The sequence below is a fragment of the Hypanus sabinus genome, chromosome 8, assembly GCF_030144855.1.
Source record: "Hypanus sabinus isolate sHypSab1 chromosome 8, sHypSab1.hap1, whole genome shotgun sequence".
In the NCBI taxonomy this organism is placed as follows: Eukaryota; Metazoa; Chordata; class Chondrichthyes; order Myliobatiformes; family Dasyatidae; genus Hypanus; species Hypanus sabinus.
The window spans coordinates 110,938,572-110,956,758 of record NC_082713.1 but is presented as its reverse complement, the minus strand read 5'-3'; the positions used below and the strand labels follow the sequence as shown (position 1 = coordinate 110,956,758).

The 18,187-nt window shown below is 43.9% G+C and overlaps 1 protein-coding gene across 1 annotated transcript in view; it reads right to left on the bottom strand.

The window, feature by feature from the left end:
- rassf3 (Ras association domain family member 3) overlaps positions 1-18,187 on the bottom strand; it is a 259,392-nt gene that overhangs the window by 163,398 nt on the left and 77,807 nt on the right. Inside the window, exon 2 of the mRNA XM_059977586.1 lies at positions 11,184-11,311. Within this exon, the coding sequence (XP_059833569.1) occupies positions 11,184-11,311 (128 nt within the window). The remainder of the gene's footprint in view (positions 1-11,183; positions 11,312-18,187) is intronic.

The window sequence follows — 18,187 nt, the reverse complement described above, 5'->3', positions numbered from 1 at the left end:
AGGCATTGATGAGCTTTCTTGGCCATGGCCTCTACGTCATTGGATCTAGAATCCCATACCAGAATCATTAAAGTTTCTGCTCGAACTCCCATCCTAACTGAGGGAGTTTGCTGTATATTGCACTCCCAAAGATGCATCAGCCAGAATAGCTCTGAAAGAACTTCACTGCGTGTAACCGCTCTGAGTCTCCATGAAGAAGTGAAAAATGCAAGGGTAATGCAAGTTCCTTCTTCCCTACCCCAAAGAATATTAGAAAGTTACAAGACAAAGACAGAGTGAGTACAATTTTTTCAAAGGAATCAAGAACTAGAGAGGGCTTTGATTTAAGGTGAGAGGGGAGAGATTTAATAAGAAGTAAAGTATGGCGTGTATGTGAAATGAGCTGCCAGAGGAAGAGGTTAGGGCAGGTATAACAACAACTTTTAAAAGACAGTTGAATGGATCACAAATAGGAACTGTTCAGAAGATTATGGGCCAAACACCAACAAATGGAACCAGCTACAATGGGTATATTGGTTGGCATAGACTAGATGGGCCGAAGGGACAGTTTCAATGCTGCGTGACTCTATGACAATATGATATCTCCTTAGGATTACCAGTGTTCTATTTCCAATGCTCCCTTTAGACTCACAGGAAATGTATTCTATCACCATGAAACGTTATAAAAGTGAGCTAAAACTCCAAGAGGCCTTCCAGCCCATTGTCTCCATGCCTGTCTAATTGACCTGCAAGACAAGGATTCCATAGCAAAGTGCATTGGTGCAGACCGTAGACAGAGCAGGGAGCAAAATTACAACAGCAATGGGTGAATTATAGCCTATCCACAACAATTTAAATTCAGCATAATTAGAGTGTAAAAACCTTGTGTTACTTTGTCTCTCAGATTAACAATAAATCAGTGGTAGTTTTGGAGCAGCAATGACTACACAGAGCAAGAGCAAGGATTCAGGGGAGATTTAATACATATGGTAGTCAATTGAAATAAATGAGGGTCTCACACAAGATGCTGGAGGAATTCAGCAAGCCAGGCAGCATCTATGGAAATGAATAGTCTCCATTTATGAGTTCCTCCAGTACCTTGTGTGCATGCATCTCCAGTATCTGCAGACTTTCTTGTGTCAATGAGTGTCTGCCCGTTTCTGCCAGTCCAGTGCAGTGTCACCAGTCAAATACCAAACAAATCTCTTCCAGCCATTACATACTCTTGGAGAGTTAGAGCATAGAAAGAGGCCTTTCAGCCCCAGAGCCCAAGTTCGACCAAAGTTCAAACTAAATTTATTCTTGAAGTATGGATATAATACCATATGGTACCTTGAGATTCATTTTCTTACAGGCATTTATAGGAAAATAAAGAAATCCAATAGAATTTTATGAAGTACTATGCACATAAAAATACTGATAAAAAACCAATACGCAAAAGAAGACAAACTGCAAATAAAAATTGATACTGTAAACAAGAGTTGGAAAGGGTTATTGAAAGCGAGTCTATAGGTTGTAGAATCAGTTCGGTGTTGAGGTGAGTGAAATAATCCACACTGGTTCAGGAGTCTGATGGCTGAAGGGCAATAATATTCCTGAACCTGGTGGTGTGGGACCTAAGGCTCCTGTACCTCCTGTCCGACAGTGGTAGTGAGAAGAGAGCATGGCCCGGTTGGCGCAGGATCTTGAGAGACACTGCTTTCTTGTGGAAGGATTGCTTATAAATGTAATCCACAGTGGGGAGGGATTTGCCTGTGATGGACTGGGTTGTTTATACCGTTTCCAATCCCGGGCATTGGCATTTTCATACTTGGCCATGATGCAACCACTTATCCACCAATCCAGCTTCTGCTCACATCCCAAAGATGTGAAGTTTGGTAGGTTAATTGTCTCTTAATTGTTAATTGGTTTATTATTGTCACAGTGGTGTCAAGATAACAACCTCTCCCTCAATGTCGCAAGAACAAAGGAGCTGGTTGTGGATTACAGGAGGAATGGAGAAGGGCTAACCCCTACTGACGTCAGTGGATCTGGGGTTGAGAGGGTGAACAGCTTTAAGTTCCTCAGCATCCACATCACCAAGAACCTCATGTGGTCTGTCCACACCAGCTGTGTGGTGAAAAGGGCACAACAGTGCCCCTTTAACCTCAGACGGTTGAGGAAGTTTGGCATGGGCCTCCAAATCCTAAGAACCTTCTACAGGGGCACAATTGAGAGCATCCTGACTGGCTGCATCACTGCCTGGTATGGGAACTGCACCCCCCTTAATTGTAGGACTGCAGAGAATGGTGCGGACAGCCCAGCCATCAACCAGGCCATCAGACTGATTAATTCATGCTGATTTGAGTGTATTTCTATGTTACATTAACTGTTCTATTTATTATAAATTACTATGATTGCACAGTTAGATGGAGACAGAATGTAAAGATTTTTACTCATGTATGTGAAGGATGTAAAAAATAAAATAAAGTCAATTCAATTATTGCCACATGCACTGAGATACAGGAAAAGTTTTAATTAATGTTATTGTTACACAGAAAGTGCAATGCAAGGGCGACAATAAACTAGACTGCAAGCTCAAGAGTTCATCTTTATTGCATGTTCAGTAATCTTATTGCAGTGGAATGGGAACCAATTGTCGAGCCTGTTGATATGTGTTCTCAGGTTTTTGTATCTTCTGACCGATAGGAGAGGGAAGAAGAGAGAATATTCAGCGTGCGAAGGGTCCTGGTTTATGTCGGCTGTTTTCCGGAGGCAGCCGGAAGTGAAAACAGAGTCAGTCTGACTTGCGCTGTGCTCACAACTCTCTGCACGTTCTTGAACAGAACAGTTGCCGTGCCAAGCTGTAGTGCATCCAGATGGGTTGCTTCTGTGGTATTTTTGTAAAAGCTGGTGAAGGTGCCCAGTGTACAAGTGTGTTAGTGGGAACGCAGGAGGAATGAATTGGATTAGTGAATAAAGGTGTGCTTGATAGGTGGCCAGCATGACAGCATAGCGGTTAGCATTTTACACTACCACTGATCACTGATTGGGGTTTGGTTGCTGCTGTTGTCTGCATGGAGCTTGAACATTCCACACAGAGTTTCTTCCCACATTCTAAAGACGTACAGGTTAGGGTGAGTGAGTTGTGGACATGCTACGTTGGCATTTGAAGCTTATGGGCTGCCTCCATCTTTGGACTGTGTTGATCGTTGACACAAAGCAACATATTTCACCGTATGTTTCGAGGTACAGGTGATAGATAAAACTAATCTGATAGCTGATGATAGTAAACTGAAGATAAGATGTCATTCCTTGAGCTTACATCGGACTTCACTGGAACAGTGGAAGAGACTGAAGCTGGAAAGGTCAGAGTGGGAATGCAATGAATCACGAAAACAGGCCTGCCAGTTCAGAATGGAGCAATCTGCAAAGTGATCTCCAAAACTGCATTTGGTTTAACCAGTGTGCAGGAAACCACATCAAGAGAACAGGCACATCATGGCCAACTCATGGGCTACCATTGAAAGATCTATAGGATGTGCTGCCTCAAATCTATTGTCAAAGAGCCCCACCATTTAGGCTATGCCATCTCCTCACAGCTACCATCGGGTAGGAGGTACAGAGGCCTGAAGTCCCTCACCACCAGGGTCATGAACAGCTACTTCCATTCAACCATTCGCTTCTGGAACCAACCTGTCCAATCCTAACCACTACAACAGCACTGTAGTCTTGTTTTTTGTTACAAATTGTGCAATTTATAATTTATTTATAACTTACATTTTTTTCTTGTGAATGTTGTTTATCTGATGTAATGTGCCTGTGATGCCACTGTTTCATTGCACCTGTGCAGATGACAGTAAACTTGGTTTTAATGGCAACATTAATTCCCACATAGCCAGGATCTATTAAAATCAAATATAATGCTGCCACCTTCAGGCAGCTACTTTAATGTGAGGGACCTTCTCTGTTGGAGAGCTTACTTGTAAAGCGTATGGTGAAGCTTAATGAGTAATTTGTGTCCTTACACAATTTAAACTTGTTTACGACTCGTTTAAAGATAACTACTTCACTGGTCTAAAGGACACTTCATTGCAGGGCAGCAGAGGGGCACAGCTGACAGGCCCAGCGATGTGAGTTCAATCCCACCTGCCAGCAGTCCTTGGTTCCAGCTCCCTCCCACACCACTGAAGAAGCACCTGTTGGCAGGCTCATTGGCTGCTGTAAATTGCCCCGAGTGTGCAGATGAGTGATAAGAATGTTTGGGAGAATAAAAAATGCAATTAGTGTAGGATTTGTGTGAATAGGTCCTGGGTGGTTGCAAAGGACTCATAGAAGAGTACAGCACAGCATAGGCCCTTCAGCCCACGACATTGTGCTAACCTTTTAACCTACTCCAAGAACAATCTAACCTTCAGTTTTCTATCATCCATGTGCCTACCTAACAGTCTCTTAAATGACCCAAATGTATCTGCCTCTACCACCACCCTTGCCAATGCATTCTACACACCCACCACTCTCTGGGTGAGGAAAACCTACCTCCGACATCCCTCTGTGCTTTTCTCCAATCACCTTAGAATTATGTCCCCTCATATCCGCCATTGCCACCCCAGGAAAAAGGTGCTGGCTGTCTGTTCTATCTATGACACTTAACATCTTAAACACCCCTATCAGTTTCCTCTCATGCTCTGGTTCCAGACGGAAAACCCAAGCTCACTCAACCAACGAGCTTGCCTCCCTGTTGTATCTGTCTGTGACTCTTTTTATTATCTACTTGAACACTTCACAGTGTACGTTATTGTATTCAGTCACTACAAAGCTCTCAGTAAATTTATTATCGAAGTTCAGTACTATGCAAAAGTCTTAGGCACACCTATATAGCGAGGGTGTCTAAGTATTTTGCGCAGTACTGTATTTGTCAACATGGAGCGGAGGGTGAGTTTGCAAATCTGGCGGAGCAAAAGATGTTGGGAATGGTGATGGTGGAGCAGTGTGAGACAGGTGGCAGAGAAGGAATGCCAGGGATGGGGTCTGGCACCAGTGCAGACACACCCAGCCCTGAGACAGGTCAAGGTCATCTGATTCTAAACAATAGGCTTATTGATCATTACAGAATGTTCTCAGGTGCTCCCCAATCCCTCCCCCTTTTCCCAAGTATGATACCCCTTTACGGCTCCCTTCCCACTCCCAGTCCACAATAGAGACTATATCAGAATCAGGTTTATCATCACTCACATATGCCATGAATTTAGTTATTTTTTGCAGCAGTATGGTGAAATATGTGAAGTTACTATAGTACTGTGCAAAAGTCTTAAGCACTATATATAGATACACACATACATACATACATACATACATACACACATATATCAGGCAAAATTCTCGATTACCAGCAAAAGAAAACTGTTTTGCTCAGTACAATATTCCAAACACCCTTAATAGATTATCCCATTCTATGTAAGTTATTAATTGAACCAAATAGTTAATCAATGCTGCCTATGTACATCACATCCAGTACTAACTGACTGGAGAAAATCATCTCCCAGCTCCACTGAGGCTTGTGAACTGACAGCTCCTTCACAAACTGAATTATTTATTTGCAGTATCAGCTTGACTGAATAATTCAGCTATTTAAGGACCAGAGCGTGCTGACACCAGGCTGATAACTACGTGGGGACACAAGAGACTGCACATACTGGTATATGGAGCAACACACAAAGAAATGGAGGAACACACATAAAATGCTGGAGGAAGTCAGTACGTCAGGCAGCATCTATGGTGTCAACGTTTTGGGGTGAGACCCTTCAACAAAATCCTTTCCCTCGCCCATATACCTCCTCCCTCACCTAGTCTCATCTATTGCCTGCTAGGCTGTCCTCCTCCTCCTCCCCTCCCCTCTTTCTTATTCTGGCTTCTGCCCCCTTCCTTCGCAGTCCTAAAGAAAGGTCTCAGCCCAAAACATTGATTCCTCTCCATAGAAGCTGCCTGACTTGCTGAGTTCCTCCAGCATTTTGTGTGTGTTGCTCTGAATTTCCAACATTTGCAAAATCTCTTGTAATTAAGGAACGGAGGAAGTCACTGAGTCAGGCAACATCCGTGGAGGGAAATGGACAGTCGATGTTTTAGGTCCAGATCTTCCTCAACCCAAAACATTTTCCTCCAAAGATGCTGCCTGACCCACCGAGTTCCTCCAGCTCTTTGCCTGATTCTTTTGAAGGAAAATAAAATCTTCTCCATCAAATCATCCGATAATGTTTGAAGTTACTCACAAGGAGAAGACCTGATCTCCCAAACAATGGAGTTGTGCTCATAAAATGACCCAAGAACGGTCGCGGTTACATTCCACTCTGCAAAGTGAGGTGATGTAACTGAATCCCTAAGCAATTCATTCAAAGCTTGAATAATACAATAGGGCGACCTCAGTTTGGCAGCTTGGTCGGCATAAATGAATTGGGCCAAAGGACCGGTGTACTGAATAACAGGGTGGTACAGTAGCACAGCAGTTAGCATAATGATGTTATAGTGCTATCAACCCGGGTTCAATTCTGCTGTTGTTTGTAAGGAGTTTGTACATCCTCCCGGTGAAAAACCGTTTTTCCCTGATGGCCTGGTTTCCTTCCACATTCCAAAAATCATGGGTTGAGGTTAGTAGGTTATGAGCATGCTCCACTGGCACTGGAGGAATGGCAACGCCACCTGCTGGCTGCCCCCAGCACATCTATGGACTACGTTTGGCTGCTTTGATGTACTTATATGTAATAAATAAAGCTAATAATACCACAAGAGATGAGAGCAGAATTAAGCCATTTCGCCCGTTGGGTCTGCTCTGCCATTTCATCATGCTTGATCCATTTCCCTCTCAGGCCTTCTCCCTGTACCCCTTCACTCTCTGATCAATCAAGAATCTATCACCCTAGGTTTAAATGTACCCTATGTCTTGGCCTCCACAGCCGCCTGTGGCAACAACTCTCTGGCTACAGAAATTCCTCTTCACCTCGACTCTAAATGAATGTCCCTCTATTCTAAGGCTGTGTCCTCTGGTCTAAGACTGTCCCACTATAGGAAATATCCTCTCCATATCCACTCTATTGAGACCTTTCAATTTTCGATAGGTTTCAGTAGGATCCCTCCTCATTCTTCTGAATTCCAGTGAGCACAGGTCCACAGTCATCAAATGCTCCTCGTATGAAAACCCTTTCAATCTTTGAATCATTTTCCATAATCTTCTTTGAACTCTCTCCAATGTAAACATATCCTTTCTTAGATAAAAAAGACCAAAACTGCTCACAACACTCCCAATGCAGTCTGACCAACACCTTATAGAGCCTCTACATTACATCCTTGTTTTTATGTTCTAGTCCTCTCAAAATGGATGTTAGTATTGCATTTGCTTTCAGTACCATTGACTCAACCTGCAAATTAACCTTCTTGGAATCCTGCACAAGGACTCATAAGTCCCTTGGCACCTCAGATTTTAGAATTTTGTCTCCATTTAGAAAATAGTATATGTTTTTATTTCTTCTACCAAAGTGCATGACCATACACAAACGTGAAAAAATCTGCAGATGCTGGAAATCTAAAGCAACACACACAAAATGCTGGAGGAAATCAGCAGGCCAGGATCTATGGAAAAGGGTAAACAGCCAATGTTTCAGACCAAAACCCTTCACGACTGGAAAGTAGGGGAAAGTCAGAGTAAGAGGGGAGGGGTACAAGGTGGCAGGTATAGGTGAAAGTGGGAGAGGGGAGGGGTGAGGTAAAGAGCTGCGAAGTTGATTTGTGAAAGAGATAAAGGGCTGAAGGAGCGGGAATCGGAGGGGAAAGGCAAGCTTCTATCGATGGTGGTGGAAAGTGTGTTTACTGGCTGCTATGGGAACACCAATGCCTTTGAGTGCAAAATCCTATAAAAAGTAGTGAATTTGGCCTAGTACATCATGGGTAAAACTCTCCCAATGATTGATCACATCTACATGAAACATTGCCGCAGCAAAGCAGCATCCATCATCAAAGATCCTCGCCATGCTCTTTTCTTACTGTGGCCTTCAGGTAGAAGGTACAAGTACCTCCAGACTTCCATCACAAGGTTCAAGAACAGTTACTACCCCCCAAACATCAAGCTCTTGAACAAAAGGGGATAACTACACTCATTTAATTACTCTTTTATCTTGTTATTTCATATTCATTAGTTATTGCTATTTATTTAGATCTACATTTGTGCAGTTTGTTTACAGTTACTGTTCTATAGATTTGCTGAGTGTGCCTGAAGAGAAGGAATCTCAAGGTTGTATGTAGTGACATGCATGTACTCTGATAATAAATTTTACTTTGAGCTTTGATCTTTGAGGACAGAAGACCATGGAAGAAAGGGAAGGGGGAGGAGCAGCAGAGGGAGGTGATGGACAGGTAGGGTGACAAGGTGAGGGAGGGAAATGGGACTGGGTGAAAGAGATGGGGGAAGCAATATGAGAAGTTCAAGAAATCGATGTTCATGCCATCAGGTTGGAGGCTACCCAGATGGAAGGTGTTGCTCCTCCAACCTGAGTGTGGCCTCTTTGAGACAGTTGAGGAGACCATGGACTGACAGGTTGGAATGGGAATATGAAGTGGAATTAAAATGGGTGGTTACAGGGAGATCTCACTTTTTCTAGCAGATAGAGTGTAGGTGCTTGGCGAAGCAGTCTCCCACCGTATGTCAGGTCTCACTGATACACAGGAGGCCACACCAGGAGCACCAGATACAGTAGATGAACTAGTAGACTTTGGGGTACTGCAAGTCTGTGTCTGCTGCATGCTTGAGTGCTCGGTGGCGGGTGCCGATGCTTTTTTTTGCTGGTGGGGGAAGGGGAACCGTGCTTGCTGTCGCTTACACATGGGAGGGAGGGGAGTTGGGAGTAACTTTGGGGTTTTAACATTTAATTGTTACTCATTCTTTGGGTGCACTCCTGTGTTTTTCATGGATGGTTACAAAGACAAAGCGTTTCAGGATGTATATCAAATACACTTCTCTGACATAAAGTGTACTTTTGAAACCTTTTAACACAGGCTCACACGTGAAGTATTGCCTCACCTAGAAGGACTGTTTGGGGTCTTGTTTGAGGACCTTAGAAGAGGAATTGTAGAGATGCATGAAGCTGGAAAAGGCTACAAAAGCATTTCTAAAGACCTGAGTATTCATCAGTCCACACTACTAGAAATTGTCTACAAATGGAGGAAATTCTGTACATCACACCAAAAGCACAATGTCTAATGCTGAAGAAGGTGAAGAAGAACCCAAGGGTAACAGCAAAAAAAACTGCAGAAATCTCTAGAACTTGCTAAAGTCTGCATTCATGTGTCCATTATGAGAAAAACATAGAACAAGAATGGTCAGGTCACCACAGAGGAAATCACTGCTCTTCAAAAAAAAAGCTGCTCATCTCAAATTTGAAAAAGACCACCTGGATTTTCTACAACCCTTCTGGAACAATGTTCTGTGGACATGAGAGACAAAAAAAGAACTTTGAAAAATTGAAGTACACATTGCCACGTTTGGAGGGAAAAGGGCACTGCACATCAACACCAAAACCTCAGCCCAACTGTGAGGCATGGTGGAAGGAGCATCATAGTTTAGGGCTGCTTTGCTGCCTCAGGGTCCGGACAGCTTGCAATCGCTGAGAAAGCAATTAATTCAAAATTGTATCAAGACATTTTACTGGGGAATGTCAAGGTAGTGGTCCATCACCTGAAGCTTCATAGAAGTTGGATGATGCAACAAGACAAAGATCCAAAAAGACAAGAATAAATCAATAACAGAATGGTTTAAAAAGAAGAAAACTTGTGTTTTTGAATGGTTGAGTCAAAGTCCTAGCCTTAATCCTATAGATATGTTGTGGAAGGACCTGAAACAAGCAATTTATGCAAGGAAGCCCACCAACATCCCAGATTTAAAGTGGTTTTGTAACTCCTCCAAGCTGATGTGCAGGACTGATCAACAGTTACCAGAAACATCCTCCAAGCTGATGTGCAGGATTGATCAACAGTTACCAGAAACATCTGAATAAAGTTATTGAAGTACAAGGGGGTCATACCAGTTACTGAAAGCAAAGATTCACATACTTCTTCCAACAAATACATGTAATACTGGATCATTTTTTTCTCAAGAAAAAATGCACAAGTATAAAGTTTTTTGTGTTATTTATTTAATTGGATTCTCTTTATCTAGCTTTAGGACTTATATGAAGATCTGATCACATTTTAGGTCATTTTTATGCAAAAAAAGAGAAGATTCTACCGGCTTCAGAATCTTTCTAGCACCACTGTATCTATCCTGTGTCTTCCAAATTGCTCCCAGAAACTCCAGCCGTAGCTGTTCTGCCATCATCCCTGCTAGTGTTCCTTTCCAGACAATTTTGGCCAGCTCTTCTCTCATGCTTCTGTAATTCCATTTACTCTACTGTAATACTGATACATCTGACTTTAGCTTCTACTTAAATTGTAGGGTGAATTCTATCATATTATGATCACTTGTCCCTCAAGATTCCTTTACCTTGATCTCTCTGATCAATGCTGGTTAATTACACAACATCCAAACCAGAACAGCTGATCCCCTAGTGGGCTCAACTACAAGCTGCTCTAAAAAGCCAACTTGTAGGCATTCTAGAAATTCCCCCTCTTTGGATCCAGCACCAACCTGATTTTCCCGATCTACCTGCATATTGAAATCCCCCGTAATTATTGTAACATTGCCCTTTTGATATGCCTTTTCTATCTCCCATTGTAATTTGTAGACCATATCTTTGCTACTTTTTGGAGGCCACTATATAACTCCCATCAGAGTCTTTTTACCCTTGCAGTTCCTTAGCTCTATTCACAATGATTCAACACCTTCTTCCCCATGTCATCTCTTTCTAATGATTTAATACAGAGTAACGCCACGTCCTCTGCCTATCTGCCTGACCTTTTGATACAATGTGTATCCTTGAACGTTACACTCCCAGCTATAATCTTTCATCCATGATTCAGTGATGCCCACAACGTCATACATGCCAATCTGTAACTGTGCTACAAGTTCATTGACTTTATTCCGTATACTGCACACATTCAAATATAACACCTTCAGTCTTGTATTCACCACCCTTTTTGATCTTGTCCGCCTTTTACATTACAACACATCTTTGGAGACTTTGGTCACCTACAGGCACCTTGCATGATGATGTAGGTTGAAATTAGCTGATTAAATGTCTTACCCTATCATTCCTGAGAGACTCTTGCACCACTTTGTCAGAGCAGGAGTTGTGATCGACTGATTTACCACTCTTCTGGCAGTCAAGTTGGACCGAGTCTCGGCACTGAGTGTGGCACGTGTACTTGCAGTCTGGAGAAAGCAAACAAACAAAGCCAATATTACAACAGTACAGTGTCCAATGTCACAGCCAGGGCTCAAGAACTTCTGCAGATGCTGGAGATGTTGAACGCAGGGAGAACGTGCAAATCCTTACAGACAGTGGTGGGAATTTGACCCTGATCAGTGACTGCGAGCACTGTAAAGCGACCGCGCTAACCACCATTCTGCAGCGTCACATCATAATCTCCTGTCTCAGAAAACTATCACACAGTAAAGTTTTTAATTGTCCAAGCTCCTCCCAATTTCATACACCTCAGCCTGTTCTACACCAAGGAAAACAAACTCAGCCTCTACCCAATCTCTCTCTTTAACTGAAATGCATTCAGGACAAATTCCGTGTCAGAAATTCACAGCACCTAACCTGTCCACCCCCTCAGACTACAACATACAGATGCTGGAGATCTTAAGCAACGCACACTGGAGGGACTGGAAGACCAGAATTACAGGGAAAGGTTGAATAGGTCTTAGTCCCTGGAGCCTAGGAGAATGAGGAGAGATTTGATAGAGGTATACAAAATTATGAGACGTATATATAGCAGCCATTTTTCCTCAAGGTTGGGTGAAACTAGAACTAGAGGTCATGAGTTAAGGGTGAAAGGTGAAATGTTTAACGGGAAGATGGGGGGAGCTTCTTCACTCAGAGGGTGCTGAGAGTGTGGAATGAGCTGCCAGTGGAAGTGGTGGATATGAGTTTGATTTCAACGTTTAAGAGAAGTTTGCATTGATACATGGATGGGAGGGGTATGGTCCCGGTGCAGGTCCTTTGGGACTATGCCAGAATCAATTGATTCTTGAAAGACCATGACCAATGCATCCATTATCTCTTCAGCAACCTCTCTCAGGACTCTGGGATGTAGTCCATCTGGTCCAGGTCACTTACCCACCTTAAGACCTTTCAGTCTGCCTCACACTGTTTCCTTTGTAATAGCAATAGCGCACACTCCTGCTTCCTGACACTCATGGACCTCTGGCACACTGCTAATGTTCTCCACAGTGAGGAGAGACACAAAATACCATTAGGTTCATCTGCCATTTTGTTGTCCTCCACTACTACCTCACCAGCATCATTTTCCAGTAGTTCAATATCAACTCTCACCCATCTTTTGCTCTTTATATAACTGAAAAAAAATAATATTTTGCTTTATATTACTGGCTAGTTTGCCCTCATATCTCATCTTTTCCCTTCTTATGGCTTTTTAGTTGCCTTTTGTTGGATTTTAAAAGCTTCCCAATCATCCAAATTCCCACTTACTTTTGCTACCTTATATGCCCTTTCCTTGGCTTTTATGCAGTCCTTAATCTCCCTTGTCAGCTATGGTTGCCTATTCCTCCCATATGGGAATAACTTCTGTGGGACATATCTGTCCTGTGCCTTGTAAGCTATTCCCAGAAACTCCAGCCATCCCGACCAATATCCTCCTCCAGTCCACCTGGGCAAGCTCCTCTCTCATGCCTCTGTAATTCCCTTTACTCCATTGTGATACAGATATGTGTGACTTTTGCTTCTCCCTCTCAAACTGCAGTATGAATTCAATCAGATTATGATCACTGCCTCCTAAGGGTTCCTTTACATTAAGCTCCCTAACAACACCTAATCCAAGATAGCCTTCCCCCGAGTAGGCTCAAGCACAAGCTGCTCTAAAACGCGATCTCGTAGGCATTCAACAAATTCCCTTTCTTGCAATCCGATACCAACCTGATTTTCCCTTGCTTATTGAAGTCCCCCATTACAATTGTATCATTATCCTTTCTGCATGCCTTTTCCAGCTCCCTTTGCAATCTCAACCCCACATCTTGGCTACTATTTGGAAGCCTATACATGATTCCCATAATGTTTTTTTACCCTTGCAGTTTCTTAACTCCACCCATAAGATACAACATTCTCTGACCATATGTCACCTCTTTCTAAAGATGTAATTCCATCTCTTACCAACAGAACAACATCACTGCCTATGCCTTCTATCCTGTCCTGTGATATTAAATTCCCAACTCTGGCCTTCTTTCAGCTTCAACGTCATACTGACTAATCTCTAATTGTGCCACGAATTCGTCTACCTTATTCTGAATGCTATGCACGTTTAAGTACAGCACCTTCAATCCTTCACTCTTCGCCCTTTTGAAATGTGCCTCTGTGGTACAATTCAACTCTTTACTCTGTCTACATTTGTATCCACTCATTGGCTTGTCCTTCCTTACCTTCATGTTACACCCATCATCTACTTGTAAACCTGCTGGCTCATCCTCAGCTCTATCATACTGATTCCCATCCCGCTGCCATACCATTTTAAACCACTCCCACCAGCTCTAGTAAACCTGCCCGCAAGAATATTGATCCTTCTCGGATTCAAGTGCAACCAGTCCCTTTTATACAGGTCCCACCTGCCCCAGAGGAGGTTCCAATTATCCAGAAATCTGAATCCCTGCCCCCTGCTCCAATTCCTCAGCCATGCATTTATCTGCCTCCTCATTCTATACCTAACCTCACTGTTGCATAGCACAGGCAGCAATCCTGAGATTACTACCCTCGAGGTCCTGCTTCTCAGTTTCCTTCCTAACTCCCTGTAGTCTGTTTTCAGGACCTCCTCCCTTTTCCTACCCATGTCGTTGATACCAACCCACAACTTTGGGCTGCTCACCTTCCCTTTTCCAGATATTGTGGATGCATTTAGAAACATCGCGGACCCTGGCATGTGGGAGGCAAACTACCATCCGTGTTTCCTTTTTGCATCCACAGAATCGCCTATCTGTCCCCGACTATAGAGTCCCCTATCACTGCTGCTGTCCTCTTCAGTTCCCTACCCTTCTGAACTGCACAGCCAGACTCAGTACCAGAGGCATGGCCACTGTTGCTTCCCCCAGGTAGCTCCCCCCCTCCCAACAGTATCCAAAATGGGGTACTTACTGTTGAGAGGGACGGCCACAAGGGTGCTCTCCACTATCTGTCATTCTCCCTTCCCTCTTCTGACCCATTTATCTGCCTCCTGTAGCCTTGGGGTGACTACCTCCCTGTAGTTCCTGTCTATCATTGCTTCACCTTCCCTAACAAGCCAAAGGTCGTCGAGCTGCAGCTCCGTTCCCTAACACGGTCTCTAAGGAGCTGCATCTCGATGATCTTCAGCTTGTTAGGAAAAATGAAGGGGTAATAACTGTTCCTGCACCTGGTGGCATGGGTCATGAGGCTCCTGTACCTTCTTCCAGATGGCAGCAGTGAGAAGAGAGCATGTCCTGGGTGGTGGAGGCCCCTGATGATGGATGCTGCTTTCCTGGGACAACACATCCTATAGATGAGCTCAATCATGCCAATAACTTTACCCATGATGAACTGGGCTGTATCCATTAATTTCTGTAGAATTTTCCGTTCAAGGGCATTGGTGTTTCCTTACCAGGCTGTGATGCAACCAGTCAATATATTCTCAACCACAAATCTATAGAAGTTTGTAAAATTTTAGGTGACATGCCAAATCTTTGCAAACTTCTAAGAAAACAGAGGCGCTGCCTTGCTTTCCTTGTAGTTGCACTGACATGCTGGACCAGGTGAGATCCTCTGAAATAACACTGATGAATTTATAGTTGCTGACCCTCTCCATCTCTGATCCCCCGAAGAGGACTGGCTCATGGACCTTGGGTTTTCCTCTCCTGTAGTCAGTAATCAGCTCCTCAGCTTTGCTGACATTGAGTGAGAGGTTGTTGTTGTGGCACCACTCAGCCAGATTTTCAGTTTCCCTCCTTTGATAATTTGTCACCACCTTTGATTCAGCCAATATGTCATCAGCAAATTTAAATATCACAATGGAGCTGTGCTTAGCCTCACAGTCATAAGTATAAAGTGAGTAGAGCAGAGGACTAAGCACAAAGCCATGTGATGCACCTGTGCTAATGCAGGATCCAGTTGCACAAGGAGGTATTGAGGCCATAGTCTTAAAGCTTATTGATCAGCTTTGAGGGGATGATAGTATTAAATCTTTGCTGTCTCGATGTTCCAGAGTTGAGTGAAGAGTCAATGAAATGGTATCTGCTGTTGACCTGTTGTGACGGTAGGCAAATTGGAGCGGATCCAAGTTCCTTCTCAGGCAGGTGTTGATATGTTACATCAGCAACCTCTCAGACCACTTCATCACAGTGACGAAGGGTCTCGGCCTAAACGTTGACAGTGCTTCTCCTATAGATGCTGCCTGGCCTGCTGTGTCCCACCAGCATTTTATGTGTGTTGTTGTTTGAATTTCCAGCATCTGCAGATTTCCTCGTGTTTGCTCATCACAGTGATGTAAGCATTATTGGATGATAGTCATTGAGGCAGGTTACCAAGATCTTCTGAGGCACTGGTATAATTGAAGCCTGCTTGAAACAGGTCAGTACCTCAGACTGCCAAAACAAGAGGTTAAAGATCTCAGTGAGCACCGGCCAGTTGATCAGCACAGGTCTTTAGTGTGTGGCCTGGTACCCCATCCAGTCCAGATACTTCTTGTGGATTCAGCTACCTGAAGGATGTCCCCACCTCGGCCTTGGAGACTGAAATCACAGGGTCATCGGGACTGTGGGAATTTGTGAAGGTCAGAGCGAGCAGAAAAGGCATTGGGCCCATCTGAGCCTTATCACCTATGGCGCTTGGTTTCACTTTGTACATGGGAAAGAGTAGTGAATACTTTAATTTATTTAGAATTACAGCACGATAACAGGCCCTTCCAACCCACCAGCCAATTACAACCAATTTACCTGTTAAACCATACATCTTTGAACTGTGGGAGGGAACATCGTGCATGAAGACCCTATATTGTGCTGTATTAATCTATGTTCTATAAAACCATGGCACCCAGAGGAGACCCACATATCAAGGGGAGAACATACAGACAGACAGCAGTGGGAATTGAATTTGGGTCACTAGCGCTGTAGTAGTGGCATGATAACCACTACACTATCGTACCACCCAATGCAGAGGGAAGAACTCTACTCTGAATGACGCCAAGGGATCCTATGCCCAAACAAGATCCTTCATTTTGAGATTTGACCCCTGGCTCCTGACATTCCAGTCAGTGCAGGTGTCACCCCTACATTGCCCACATCAAGCCTTAGAAGCACTTTTGCACTTTTCAATGAATTTTCTGTGCTCAAGAAGTAAAGGTTTAGTGTTTGTAACCTTTATTTCTCCTCTTACAATAAACTTACAGGCTACAGATCAGGATGAACACTGTGACAAGAACACCATCACTCAGGAGGAGAGATCAGACCTGTGCATAATCTTCCAGATTTGACCCCTCCAGGACCCCTGTATAATTGAAGCAAGATGTAGAGCCATAGAGCTATATAGCACTGAAACAGGCCCTTCAGCCTATCTTGTCCCTCCCAAACTGTTATGCTGCCTCCTCCCGTAGCCCTGCATGCCCCTCCCATCCACGTACTTGTCCACGCTTCTCCACTCTTGTCTTAGATTCTTCAGATTCAGATTTATTAATCACACGTACAATGCAGTTTTCAACCAATACAACCCAAGGATGTGGTGGGGGCAGCCTGCAGAGTGTCATCACACATTCTGGTGTCCACATAGCATCCACAGAACCACACAAGCAATAACGACAACCAAACACAACAAGCAGCAAAACAACAACAGCACAACAAGTCCTGATGAAGGGTCTCGGCCCGAAAAGTCGACTGTCGATTCCTCTCTATAGATGCTGCCTGACCTGTTGAGGTCCTCCAGCATGTTGTGTGCATTGCTTTAGATTTCCAGCATCTGCAGTACTTCTTGTGTCTACAAGTTCCTTTCCTCCATCTCCACCCACAGACAATCCTCCAACCCCAGGATAGGTTTCCAGGCCTCCAGCCTCCAGTGGACTCATAGACTCACTGACAACTCATGACTTCCACTGTGGGCTCTCAGACTTGTAGGTCCAAGGCTTCAACATCCAGACTTCTGATCAATCTTCGGTATTGGCCCCGGAGATAGGATCCCGAACTCCAGGCCTTGAATTCCCAACTTGCACGCCTCCTGCTTGCATGGAGGTCTGATCCTAGAACCCGTTGACCTGGGAGGTCACCAAGCCCTTGCCCTTGCTGATCCTTGTCCAGGCATTCTTCACAATAAAAGCCAACTTGACGTTTTCCCTTCCCAATTGTTTTTTGTAATGCATGCTAACTTCAGTGACTTATATACAAAGGCAGCCAGGTAATTCTGAACACCAGCGTCTTTTAAAAATCTTCCATCATTTCAAAAGTACTTTGCTTTACCTCTCCATTTTTTCTAACAAGCTGCAAATTGTTTGTAGTTGACGGTGTATACTTCCATATTACATTCTATTAGCCAGGCCCTTGATGACTCACTCACCCTGTCCTTCTCCCATTGAAGCCTCTTGATGCCCACACTGAGGATGAGCTGGGGGCAGTTTGCCAGTGTCACCATACTTTATCACCAATGGCACAACTTCAGCAAGATTGACCTCAAAGTGACAACCACACCTCTGCTTCCTCAGAAGGCTGAGGAAATTCAGCACATCCCCAGTATTGCTTGCTAATTTCCTTTGATGCACCACACCATAGAATACTCACAACCTCTACAGATGCGCAGCAGGGAGCATTCTGACAGGCTGCATCACTGCTTGGTACAGAAACTGCATTGCGGCTAACAGGAAGACTACAGTGGGTCCTCAAAACTGCCCAATGGATCACCGTCACCAGCCTACCCACTATCAAGAATATATGTACCAAAAAGTTTTGAAAAAAGGCCATCAATATCATGAAGGATCCCACCCACCCTATTCATGGACTGTTTGTCCCACTCCCATTGGGGAGGAGGCCACATAGCATCCAAGCCAGAACCAACAGACTCAAGCACAGTTACTTTCCCCAAACAGT